General features: G+C 36.9%; 1 protein-coding gene across 5 annotated transcripts in view; it reads left to right on the plus strand.

Moving 5' to 3' along the window:
* The window catches only part of CNKSR2 (connector enhancer of kinase suppressor of Ras 2), a 286,604-nt gene that overhangs the window by 57,863 nt on the left and 214,783 nt on the right, over nt 1-13,958 (plus strand). For all 5 annotated transcript variants that reach the window (XM_070291444.1, XM_070291441.1, XM_070291442.1 and 2 more), the window contains exons 2-3: nt 4,213-4,376; nt 13,738-13,940. In XM_070291444.1, the coding sequence (XP_070147545.1) occupies nt 4,213-4,376; nt 13,738-13,940 (367 nt within the window). The remainder of the gene's footprint in view (nt 1-4,212; nt 4,377-13,737; nt 13,941-13,958) is intronic.

Raw genomic sequence — 13,958 nt, forward strand, 5'->3', positions numbered from 1 at the left:
TGTACTGCTGAAGCCTGGCTTGGAGAATTTTGAGCATTACTTTACTAGTGTGTGAGATGAGTGCAGTGTTGCGGTAGTTTGAGCATTCTTTAACATTGCCTTTCTTTTGGGTTGGAATGAAAACTGACCTTTTCCAGTCTGTAGGTACTTAATAATAGTTGCTGAAAGGAATGCTGGAAACATTATTCCCTGGTCTGGGTCTTCTATATCAGTCACTATGATAAAATGATATGAGAAGGAAATTTTTTCTGTAATAATTTTAGTAGTTTCCAAGTAATAAATTAAATTATATTCCAAAACTAATGTATTGCCTGTAGTTCATTTATAATATTTCTTATTTTATTTTTTTTAAATTTTCAGAATAAAATTGATGTTGGTGGCATTACAGTTGTATAAGTTTTAATATGTGTATATTTTGCATTACCATATCACAGTTGGGGCACAAAACAGTTTCATCACCTCCAAAATCTCCCTCTTGCTGCTTTATAGTGATGGCCTCTTCATATACTCAGTATCTGGCAACTACTGACATGTTTTCTGCTGCAATAGTTTCAGCATTTTCACTGTGTAATATAAATGGAATCTTGCATTAAGCTCTTTCATATCAGTCATTTTTACTCAGCATAATACTCTTGAGCTCCATTCAAGTTATTGTGTATGTCAGTTGTTCCTTTTTAATTGCTAAGCAGTATTCCATGGCATGGGTGCTCCACTGTTTGTTATTCTTGTTCACAGTATGTCCCATTTGTTAAATAAGATATTGCCTAACTTTTGTTGCAATTTAGAATTATTTAGTGGCATAAAGGGTTTTGAAGAAAACTTTTTCTTAGCTTTTGGTTCAATAAAATTAAATTTGAATAGAGGAAAAAACAGAGCAAAGAGTAAATACACTTTTACTTACAAATTAAGAGTGATGGCCAGCCTATCTCTGAAGTAAATCAAGAATTTAACATGGCTATATCATCTCACTGGATGAGATGGCTATAACATCTCCTGGAATGTGAAGTCAAGTGGGCCTTAGAAAGGATCACTACGAACAAAACTAGTGGAGGTGATGGAATTCCAGTTGAGCTGTTTCAAATCATGAAAGATGATGCTGTGAAAGTGCTGCACTCAGTATGCCAGCAAATTTGGAAATCTCAGCAGTGGCCACAGGACTGGAAAAGGTCAGTTTTCATTCCAATCCCAAAGAAAGGCAATGCCAAAGAATGCTCAAACTACCACACAATTGCACTCATCTCATACACTAGTAAAGTAATGCTCAAAATTCTCCAAGCCAGGCTTCAGCAGTACATGAACTGTGAACTCCCTGATGTTCAAGTTGGTTTTAGAAAGGCAGAGGAACCAGAGATCAAATTGCCAACATCTGCTAGATCATTGAAAAAGCAAGAGAGTTCCAGAAAAACATCTATGTCTGCTCTATTGACTATACCAAAGCCTTTAACTGTGTGGATCACAATAAACTGTGGAAAATTCTGAAAGAGATGGGAATACCAGACCACCTGACCTGCCTCCTGAGAAACCTGTATGCAGGTCAGGAAGCAACAGTTAGAAGTGGACATGGAATAACGTGGAACGTCAAGGCTGTATATTGCCACCTCCTTATTTAACTTATATGCAGAGTACATCATGAGAAATGCTGGGCTGGAAGAAGCACAAGCTGGAATCAAGATTGCCAGGAGAAATATCAATAACCTCAGATATGCAGATGATATCACCCATATGGCAGAAATTGAAGAAGAACTAAAAAGCCTCTTGATGAAAGTGAAAGAGGAGAGTGAAAAAGTTGGCTTAAAGCTCAACATTCAAAAACTAAGATCATGGCATCTGGACCCATCACTTCATGGGAAATAGATGGGGAAACAGTGGAAACAGTGTCAGACTTTATTTTGGGGGGCTCCAAAATCACTGCAGATGGTGACTGCAGCCATGAAATTAAAAGACGCTTACTCCTTGGAAGGAAAGTTATGACCAACCTAGACAGCATATTAAAATGCAGAGATATTACTTTGCCAACAAAGGGCCATCTAGTCAAGGCTATGGTTTTTCCAGGAGTCATGTATGGATGTGAGAGTTGGACTGTGAAGAAAACTGAGTACCGAAGAATTGATGCTTTTGAACTGTGGTGTTGGAGAAGACTCCTGGGAGTCCCTTGGACTGCAAGGAGATCCAACCAGTCCATTTTGAGGGAGATCAGCCCTGAGATTTCTTTGGAAGTTATGATGCTAAAGCTGAAACTCCAGTACTTTGGCCACCTCTTGCTAGGAGTTGACTCATTGGAAAAGACTCTGATGCTGGGAGGGATTGGGGGCAGGAGGAGAAGGGGACGACAGAGGATGAAATGGCTGAATGGCATCACTGACTCAATGGACGTGAGTCTGAGTGAACTCTGGGATTTGGTGATGGACAGGGAGGCCTGGTGTGCTGCAGTTCATGGCGTCGCAAAGAGTCGGACATGACTGAGCGACTGAACTGAACTGAACTGATATCATCTCACAACTATATGAGAATTGTCAAAAGAAAATTTAACTGCATAGGTTCTAGAGCAAAATCATGTGTCTAGATTTATTAGATATTCTAGGTATCTGTAAAGTACCCTATATATTAATGTAGTTTAGTTAGTTTTCCAGTGATTAGAATACAGTATTTAGTTTTTATACTGGGATAGGAGGTGGTGCCATTCACTGAGACAGTGATTACAGGAGACTCCTCTGGAGGGGAAAATGAAAAGTTGTGTTGTGGATGCGTTACAAAATATAGATACGTAGGTTTGGCATTCATGAGGGAAATCTGAAATGGATGTTTAAGATCTCAGATGGAAGTTGAAGACATGGATGTAGATGAAACTCTTCAGTTAGAATGTAATGAGTGAGAGGTAAGGCAAGTAGGAAGGGGTCTCTGGAGTGCAGAGCAACAATATTTTAGGACAGTTGAAGAAAGCTTCCTGAAAGGGAACTGACAACAAAAAGGAAAGAGAACCAAGAAAGAGCAATGTACACATACCAGTAGAGGGTGAAAGAAAGAGTAGATAGTATAGAGAGAGTGCAGGGCCACTCAAGTTACTTTAAGAAATTTTGAAATTTAGTGAAGACATGTGTGACCTGGTATACTAGACTACTGTACCAGGAACCAGGTAGCTTTTAGGAGTATCTATTCTTCTTTCAATGGCTACATAATTTCTGTTATGGAACTTTGCTTCCCTTTGCAAAGTTTTTCTAATCTTGTCTTTGTTTTCTCTTCTTATAATATCTGCTCCATCATAATTTCAGCTGAGTTGTAGCCCATTATTACCTTTGATTTTCCTCCTTGACATATAATCAAGACCTTTTAGATATTGAGAATTGCCTCACTTTCTTGGTATTTCTTACTTAAAAATCTTATTAGTTCAGTTCAACATTTATAGCAAGTCGTTTCATAGGTTATTGAAGCCACTCAATCTGTAGCTTGGCCAATCCCTTATTGAAGTGCCCTGAGTAATCTTGAAAACCATATACATTGTGGATTTCTGCTTTTGGATCTATAAATTGTAAATGATGGTAGATTAAAGAGTGCATTATAGGTGAGGAAATAAATGTGTAAGGGGTTTGGCTTTGAAGGGAATAACAGACTAGTGGGAAACACAGCGTCAAGGAAATCAAGGAAAGAATTTTGTTTTATTTTGTTTTTTAAGGTGACAGAGGTTTGAATATAGAAGTCAATAAAAAAGAAATGGTTTACTTCAACATTTAATTTTTTAATTGTTGAAGTAGTGTTAGGTGGCAGAGGAAGATTGAATATCCTTATATTGAAACAAGAATACCTCTCCCTCAGCAATGGAATTAAAGAAGAAAGGAGGAGGGGGTGGAGATAAATTTGGAAGTAGGGGAATATGCCCATTAAACCATTTTGTGAAACAGGCCACAAAGAGAATGCTGAGAAGAGAGGTAAAGATTTCCAGTAATTGCTGAGGAAAATTCAAATAGGAACCTAACAGCTAAGGATAGGAGGAAGTGATTATCCCCCCCCCCCCCCGCCCCCGCTCCCTGCCCCCAGTGAAGCCCATGTATAGGTTGAGAAAAGGTGGATGACTGAACTAGTCCAGAGCTGAAATGGACTCAATTTGTGACTTGGTAGTAGTTAATGCTTGCTTTATTTTAAAAATTTGTTTGGTTCCACTGGGTTTTTTTGTTGTTGTTGTTTTTCATTCTGATCTTCAATATGTTTCTTCTGCAGGTCTTGATGACTGTTTGCAACAGTATATCAAGAATTTTGAGAGGGAGAAGATCAGTGGGGACCAGCTGCTGCGTATCACACATCAGGAACTAGAGGATCTGGGAGTCAGCCGCATCGGCCATCAGGAGCTGATTTTGGAAGCGGTTGACCTTCTGTGTGCACTGGTAAGAGCATCATGGAACTGGTGGGAAGGGAAACTTTGCTTTTTCTCCCTGTTTTCTTTCCTTTTAAAATTTTTTCCTAAATTTTTTTTTGTTTCTTTTTCTCCTTCTCTTTACAAAAATAATTTCAATGCAAGAAGAAAAAAAAAATCACCTAATTATCAGTCAACTAGATGTAGTATTTTCCTCCTTCATTGTATATGATGTGTTATGCCATGCCAAATTACAAATTAAGGAGGCTTATTAACTCAATTTGTGGCATTTTATCTAGCTACTTGAAAAACTAAGAGCTCACCAAGGGAGTTTTCACAGCAGCACTTGGGATGTACAGTTGCATACAATCATTTATAAAGTTCATTTCCTTCTAAAAGTTTGATTTAGTATCCCAAATGTTAAAGTCATCCTATTTTAGAAAAAAATCATCCTTAAAATAATCAATTATTTTAGTGTTCTTTGTATGTATATCAATGAATATTGAATATTTTATTTATGTCTGCTTATGTATGCTATAAGAGCAGTGCCTAGTCAAGGCAAAAGAAATCAATATCAAAATAATCCTGCAAGATTTTGATAGTACATTAGATATTCTGAGAAGAATATAGATTTTTTCCCTCCTGTGTTAGCTAAAATGACACTAGCATGATTGGGGCTAGAACTGCAATGAGAAAGAACATGAGTCTTGTAATATAATAATATGGGACTGAAATTTGACTCAGTCAGTGAATGACATTTGTGGGCAAATCATTTCACCATTGCCTTAGTTCTTTTATTTAAAATAGAGATATTTTATTTAATCAAGAGATATTTTATTAAAAAAAAAAAAAAGAGCTTCCTTGGTGGCTCAGCCACTAAAGAATCTACCTGCAGTGTGGGAGACCTGGATTGTAACCCTGAGTTGGGAAGATCCCCTAAAGAAGGGAATAACTACCCATTCCATTATTCTTGCCTGGAGAATTCCATGGACAGAAGAGCCTGGTGGACTACAGTCCATGGGATGCAAAGAGTCAGACAGGACTGAGCAACTAACGCTTTATGGGCTTCCCACGTGGTGCTGGTGATAAAGAACCTCCCTGCCAATGCAGGAGATGTAAGAGACTCACATTTGATCCCTGAGTTGGGTAGATCCCCTGGAGGAGGGCATGGCAAACCACTCCAGTATTCTTGCCTGGAGAATCCCATGGACAGAGGAGCCTGGTGGGCTACATACAGTCCATGGGATCGCACAGAGTCAGACATGACTGAAGCAACTTAGCGCAATATCAACTATCTCTTGGTGGTGGTGTGAAAATGAGATAGTGTTTGAATAGTTCCTAATTCACTGCCTGGCACCCAGTCAACATTCAATAAGTTGTCGCTATTATTAAGATGATGATTAATAATAAATGTGTGATTCAAGCATCCATATACTCAGCACTGTATGTGTCAAATGTAAGATCTAGTTCCTGCCATCTTGAAAAGTCTAGTGGAGGGAGAGTGACATACAAAGCATAATATAATCAAATTACTAAAATAAAAGCATGAGCTAAATATTAAGGGACACAGAAATTTTAACTAAGATAAATGGATTCATATTGCAAAAGATGTCATCTTTAACAGCCTACTGGAATATGAGCTTGTGTTTAAGACGTGGAGAAACAGAGGGAAGTAATTTCCAGGTAGATAAAACAGCACATACACGGTCACACAGAATAAAGAGCCTGCCTGGAATGTATGAAAAATGGTAAGCTGTTTTCCCACCACAAATAAGTGGAAAGCAGTGGGCATAAAATTAGACTCTAAAAGATAGATCAGACTGTAGAGTACCTAATATCCTGGTAGGAGATTTGTAGTTCTTAGTCTGGGCACTAGAGAACCATGCAAGAATGATCAAATACTTGCTTTAAAAAGGTAACTGATGGTAGTGAAAAGGGTGGACTGGACTGGACTGAAGATGGGGAAACAATTAGGAAATGTTTAAAATGATCCACTTAGGCTATGAGGATGGCTTGAACTGTGGATGTGCAATAAGAATAGAATATACTGGTAAATAGGAGGAGTGAGTGACAGAAGCTGAGAAAGATTCCATCCTTTTAGCTGCAGAGACAGAGTAGATTTTACAGTAATGAAGATAGGCAATAGCAGCACAAATAGATTTAGGTGGGAATATAAATTGAGTTTTATGTTTGTTGAATTTGAGGCATCTCTGGTTTATCCAGAAAGAGAGACTCCATCAGACAATTTAATTTATGAATTTGGAGCTGAGAAGTGACTGAAGACAGATTTGGGAGTCTCAGGGACATAGGGATTGAATCCACAGAGAGAGAGAGAGATCATTCAGGGAAGGTTTATAGACTTCAAAACCTGACACTCCATCTGGGAAGGAGGGAGGGGAGGGGAGGGGAGGCTAGAGAGGAGTGGTCAGAGAAGCATGAAGACAACTATGAAAGAGTGGTCACAAAAGCAATGGGAACTATTATTTCCATTAAGGAACATTAATAATGTCATCAAATTTCACAAAAAGCCAATAGAATAAGCAAAGAAAAAAGAACTGACTGAAAATACTTTTTAAAGAATCTAAAACCAGATTGGTTGAATAGTACCTCCCACTTACACATTTCAGTCTTAACGTTAATTGTCCTTTTGTCAGAGACATTCCCTGATCACTCACTCCCTCACCCTGACCGGGTCTAAAATCATCCCCTCACTGTTGTTCTCTTTCTTAATCCTCATCTCATTTTATAATTACATATTTATATGCTTTTTTTTTAGTTTAGTATCTGTTTCTTCTGCTAGACTATAAGCTATATGGGAAAAGTGACATTGCTTATTAAACACCTAATATGTAGCACAAATGCCTGGCAATAGTAAATGCTGAATAAACATTTTTTTGAAAGTGGTGATGAAAGAGACTTGACATATTTTTCACATGATAATTTAGAGATCCTCTTGTTTCCGTATTCCTGAGATAAGAAAATTAATTCAGACCAGAACACACACTTGCACTAATCAGATCGCAGAAATCATGCCTGAAATAAAAGCTAGTACTCAGGGTTAGGTAAGAGTCCACAGTGTTTTTGCATATTGGTTTCCATATCTGAGTCAGAATGGTCATAAAGGTATCATCTAAGTGACTCAGAGACAGTAATCTGACCTAGCAGTCGCCTATCTATAACAGTAAAGTTGAGCATGTTAGAGCTTGAAATCTAGAGTGCATGTGTCATAAGCAGGTCTTCTCATAAATGAACCATTCACATGCTGAGCTCCACTCTGCCACTTTGAATAAGAGAATGAGATTGGTAATTATGAAACTACCTACAGATTGTCTAGACCTATAGACTTTGGAGTTTGGCCCATGATAAACTCTGCTGACCTCGACTTACTTAAAATGATGGTATTGGAGATATAAACCACTGCCATGCAGTTCTGGGTTTAAGCACTCTAGTGTTGCATCATTCTCTTGGGGAAAAAAATGAAAACATTAAATTCATTCTTTCTATGTTTCTTCTTCAAAGAGGTCAAATGTTAAACTTCATTTTCACTGCTTCCTAATGGCTATACATCAGCAGCTTAAAGTGGACATAGCTTACACTTTATGCAGTAGATGTTTTCCAGTAAATATAAAGCAAATATTTGAGCAATGAATCCTGATTTATTTCTCCGTGCCATTATAAATTCAGAAAGTGGGAGCCCTCCAGCAAGCTGAGTTGATTGCAACAGCAGTTGTGCTGTTGGGAATGGGAAAAAAAATCTGTAATGTCTCTACTGACTCTTCTACTTTTTCCTACATCTATTGTATTTATTTCTTCTTTTAACAATTACATATTCATGCTCATACAGTGCTACCACAGGGAATACAAAGATGAAAAAGGCATAGTCTGTGCTCTTAAAATGTCTATAGTCCAGTAAAGAAGACAAGAGTAGTTAAGAGATAATATAGATTTAAAACAAAACAAAAATTCCCAGGGGAAAGCAGAATTAGATGATAAACACTACTGAGGGATCCAGGACATGTAAGTGGGATCTGCATTGGGACTTGCAGGATAAGTAGGTGTTTGCCAGATAAAAACGTTGGAGAAAAGTTATCGAGGCAGAAAAATATGTGTAAAGACAGAATTGTGAAAGAGCTTGGGGTGTTCAGAGAAAAGGAAGAATTTTGATTTAGCTGCTGAAGTGTAGGAAGTGATGGGAAGAACGGCACCTTGCACTTTGTATCACATTATAAATCTTTGCTTTGGTTTTTTGGTCCTCAGTGTGCTTTCTGCCTAGTGCTTAACACATAGAGGATTTTAAATGAATGCTATCTTACTGAATGAAGTTCTCTACCATTCTCCAGAGAACTGTATAATTTTTTTCTCTTGCCAATACAGTCTCTGACTCTGAAATATAAGGAAGACACAGTTCAGTTCAGTTCAGTTGCTCAGTAGTGTCTGACTCTTTGGAACCCCATGAATCACAGCACGCCAGGCCTCCCTGTCCATCACCAACTCCCAGAGTTCACTCAGACTCACGTCCATCAAGTCAGTGATGCCATGCAGCCATCTCATCCTCTGTCTTCCCCTTCTCCTGCCCCCAATCCTTCTCAGCATCAGGGTCTTTTCCAATGAGTCAACTCTTCCCATGAGGTGGCCAAAGTACTGGAGTTTCAGCTTTAGCATCATTCCTTCCAAAGAAATCCCAGGGCTGATCTCCTTCAGAATGGACTGGTTGGACCTCCTTGCAGTCCAAGGGACTCTCAAGAGTCTTCTCCAACACCACAGTTCAAAAACATCAATTCTTCGGCACTCAGCTTACCAAATTTCATTGTTTCATTTAAGCAATGGATATTTTTCTGCCTTGTTTTAAAATTAGTCCTGATGGAAAATAAATGTCATGGAAGCTAATGAAAATCAAAAGTATATTTAGTAACTTGTTCATTTATGCAACATAGGTTTATTAAGCTCCATCTATATACTGTTTGTAAGGACTTCCCTGGTGGCTCAGATGATAAAGTGTCTGTCTACAGTGTGGGAGACCTGGGTTCGATCCCTGGGTTGGGAAGATCCCTGGAGAAGGAAATGGCAATCCACTCCAGTACTATTGCCTGGAAAATCCCATGGACAGAGGAGCCTGGTAGGCTACAGTCCGTGGGGTCATAAAAAGTTGGACACGACTGAGCGACTTCACTTTCACTTTCATATACTGTTTGTACAATGTTATTTTAGAGAGAAATAAGCTTTTCATGATTTGGAATTATATTAACTCTTTCAAGCTGTTATGCTATCATTTGGTGTGCTTCAATAGAGAGCATCTTGTATTAACTAAAATGATAGAGCATATATATAGTTTAATGTATAGTCCTCAATTTATGTTCTGACAATACAACTTTTATTGAGAAGTATAAGTGAATCATTTATGACAGGATAAGAACAGTTTTCATTTCATTCTTCATGTACTTTTCATGTAATAGATATTTTGTGAAAAATTTGATGTCACTTACTAGGATTTGTTTCTTTGCAGCATAATTGCTTAGTTTATTCATCGCAAAATAATTTATTTCTGAAAATATTTGTTAAAGCAATCCTTTTAGGACTCACTTGTATTTATAAAGTATTATAAAACCTAAACATGTATTACATGATGAATTCAGATTAAGAGCTCTGAAGAAAATAGCATTGACATTGTAAAATGTATTATAATAATATTTTCAGTTAAGTGTGTAGTGAGAATTTGCCGCTAGTAGGGTATAGCCAACTTAACTTTCTAAAATGTTTTCTTTCTTTCATGTGCTTTTCCATGCATATAGTTGAGAGAACAGTAGAAACTTAGCAGCAGTTCTTTAAGACTAGACTGGCTATGTTGAATCCTTGTGGAGTCACACCTGATTCCTGGCATGAATGTTGTCGGCCACAGAGGTAACATAGGATAAAGAAAATAGCAAAGTACATTTCCTGTCCAAGCTTTTGTTTAATTGATTTAGTCCTTTCTATACCAATAGTTATGCCTAGTTGTCCCATGAGTATCCAGTAAAAGCAAGCCTGCAGTGAATAAACCTGCATTTTAAAAAAGTCAGGACAGTAACTCTCACCTGCATACCTTTGGCCAAAACAAAGAGGCAGTTCTTTTACTTCTTGCTTCTTTACATGGTAGGCTGGGGAGTGTGATTTACTGGTGACTTCGTGAGTCAGAGCAAACCATCCATTTTCACGAAGGAAAAGGCAAAATGGTATCTGTGTTGTCAATACTTGATTTTGAGCTACTTAGAATTGAGTTCTGTGATGATAAAACTTAACTTGCAGGATCAACTAACCCACCTCTTTTGTTAAAATAGTATCACATAGACAGTGTTATATACAGATAAGCTGCTAAACTATTTTTATAGTCCTCTAGAATTTCTAAAATGCTTTTCAATTATTGGTTTAATTAGTAATAGTTCAACTAGTTATATTTGTTAACTAGAATAAGTTTTAAGAATTTCCTTCTCCATCTTCTGCTATGCATATTTTGTCTATTCTCGCTACTGGGTTACTCTGTTGCCCACATTTTTTACCTGAATTTCCTTCATAAAGGGTAATTCTTTAGTAGGCTTCCAACTTAGAAGACCTCTGTATCTTACCAGATTTTGTCCAGAAGATTTTTGGATTATCTTAATTCTTGAGCTGTATTATTTTTTAATGTAATACTATCTTAAAGTTTGAAAGCCTCAAAGTAGTTTTATTTTGCCTTCAGATTTTTATTTATGAGAGAACCTGTATTCTTTTAAAATCATTTTTACCATTTCTAATAAAATATTTGAGATTATTATATATAAGGAGATAGTTTAAATGGATCTTTTGTGGGCACTAATGGCTATAGAGTTCAAGTTATGTTACCAGATTGATTAGGTTCCTCATTAATAAACTACTTAAATTTGAGCTTCTCTGAGCAAATGTAAATATTTTCTCATTAAAATGATTAGTATACAGAAATGAAAAAAGCAGACACTGTTGTACTTCAGGGAAAATGCTTTAACACAGAAAAAACTTCTGAAAATACTTTCAAGTACTTCAGAAGTTGCATTTTAAGTTTAGTTGATATAATTTTTTATTTAGTCATTAGAGTATCTCTTCTAAGAGGATTTTCTTCATAACATACAGACATGCTGGATAAAATCTCCTAAATGTCTCACAGATAATTCATGCTCAGATGCAATAGAATTTGAATGGAATGTTGTTTTATTTGTGTAAACCAAACCTTTTAACTTGACAAGACTGTTGCAGTTCAAATTTAGCAGTGAATATATAATATATATTGTGTGGTTTTTTTTAATCTATGGCTCTAAAACTGTTCTTTTAGTAAAACTATGAATTTTCAGCAAAGAACAGTTAGATTTTTATCATTATTAAATCTTTAGTGGTAACATACATAAGTTGGTATCAATGTTTATGCATCCAAATCCTCTCCCCTACTCCATTTTTTATTTCTTTCCTTAAATTACCATAGAAAAAAATAAACCTAAATTTCATATAAACTTGCTGCTAAGTCGCTTCAGTCGTGTCCGACTCTGTGCAACCCGATAGACGGCAGCCCACCAGGCTCCCTCCTCCCTGGGATTCTCCATGCAAGAACACTGGAGTGGGTTGCCATTTCCTTGTCCAATGCATGAAAGTGAAAAGTGAAAGGGAAGTCACTCAGTCGTGTCTTACTCCTAGCGACCCCATGGACTGCAGCCTACCAGGCTCCTCCGTCCATGGGATTTTCCAGGCAAGAGTACTGGAGTGGGTTGCCGTTGCCTTCTCATATAAACTTAGGTACGCAGTAATTGTTGACTTGATAATAGAGCTAAATCTGTCATTACATTTGCTTCCCTTTTTCATTTTCCCTTTACTTTCTTCCATTTTGCTTCATTTGTTTCTCCTACCCTGCTTGAACAGGAACAGATTAGTGGTGCAAAGGAGTGGGTATAGAGGTATTCTCTCATAGGTGGCCTGGTAACTTATAGTCCCATTCTGATTTCTGTCTGCTCTAAGCTCTGAGCTCTTTAAAGCAAATCAAAAAGTCTCCCTCACTTTACTTAACTGTAAAAGGAAAGGCTAAATCAAAGTTAGAATTTGTTTGGGCCTCAGAGACTATCTAACATTCTTCGACTTTCATAATTTTCTATAAGTTAATAATACTTTTAATTTTACACATGAAAATAATGTACATGTTGCCAAGTAGTTTGATCAAGGTCATCCTCTGATCAGGTTAACTGGCCTTTCTTAGAAGTGTTTTATAACTCACAATTACCTGTTTTAAACTTTAGTTGTAACTTGGGAAATCTTTCACTGAAGTTTATTTGAGAGGATCCTACAATATGTCCCTATTGAATATGGTTTAAAAAAATTATTTGTATTTATTCATAAAAATCTTTCTTGGAATAGTTTATAGATGAAACATTTAGGGTGAGATACTATATATTACTGTGGGCTCCCCAGGTGGTGCTAGTGGTAAAGAACCTGCCTGACAATGCAGGAGACATAAGAGATGCTGGTTTGATCCCTGGGTCAGGAAGATTCCTTGGAAGAGGGCATGGCAACTCCCTCCAGTAGTCTTGCCTGGAGAATCCCATGGACAGAGCCTGGTGGGCTAGAGTTCATAGGGTCACAAAGAGTCGGACACGACTGAAGTGACTTAGCACACATGTACTGTATATTTCTAGAAATTAAAAACTGAGACCAAGGAAAAGAAGAACAATTATACTTACAAAAAAATCATTGATTTCTTTAGATGTGATTCATACTTGACTGAGCTAATGCAACCATGACAAAATTAAAAATTTAGTTTTAAAATTTGTATTATAAAAAGGAGAAAGTGTATTGGTTCCCCTGAGGATGCAGAGGTTTACTATGTATACAATATCATAAAAGAAACTTCCTATGTGAGTCATTATGAAGAGGACACAGAAGGAAAGTTATATTGTATATGATGTATTTTATTGTTGGGTTGTACTTTGTTCATTTTGGGGAAACAGAATTTTTCCTAGTGCCTACTTTCATGACTATATGTATGCTAATAGAATAGATAATAAAAAATAATTGTTGATAATAAAGAATTTCACAAGTAAATGAACTTAGGCTTGCTTAAAAAAGAAACTGCTTATGAGTCCTTATAATTTTTCTGTCTTGGGTGCCTTAGTTCTAAGATACAATGCCCTCATCTCTCCATGTTCATGTTAGTACTTACAGATTTTATTGTGATTTGTTTATCTGATATTTCCTCAAATCCTCATTTGACTATGAATTCTGCCAGGCCAGGAATCCTATCTTAGTCATATTTAACTCTTAATACTTATTCCATTGTCTGTACATATAGTAAAGTACTCAGTAAATGTTGACTGAATAAAATATTGATTTTAAGTATATTTGTTTTTTCTCTTTTCATACTTCAGAATTATGGCTTGGAAACAGAAAATCTGAAAACTCTTTCTCACAAGTTGAATGCATCTGCCAAAAATCTACAGAACTTTATAACAGGGAGGAGAAGGAGTGGCCATTATGATGGGAGAACCAGTCGAAAATTGCCAAATGACTTTCTAACTTCAGTTGTGGATCTGATTGGAGCAGCCAAGAGTCTGCTTGCTTGGTTGGACAGGTAAAATCTTTTACATGT

The sequence above is a fragment of the Ovis canadensis genome, chromosome X (genome assembly GCF_042477335.2).
Source record: "Ovis canadensis isolate MfBH-ARS-UI-01 breed Bighorn chromosome X, ARS-UI_OviCan_v2, whole genome shotgun sequence".
Classification (NCBI taxonomy): Eukaryota; Metazoa; Chordata; class Mammalia; order Artiodactyla; family Bovidae; genus Ovis; species Ovis canadensis.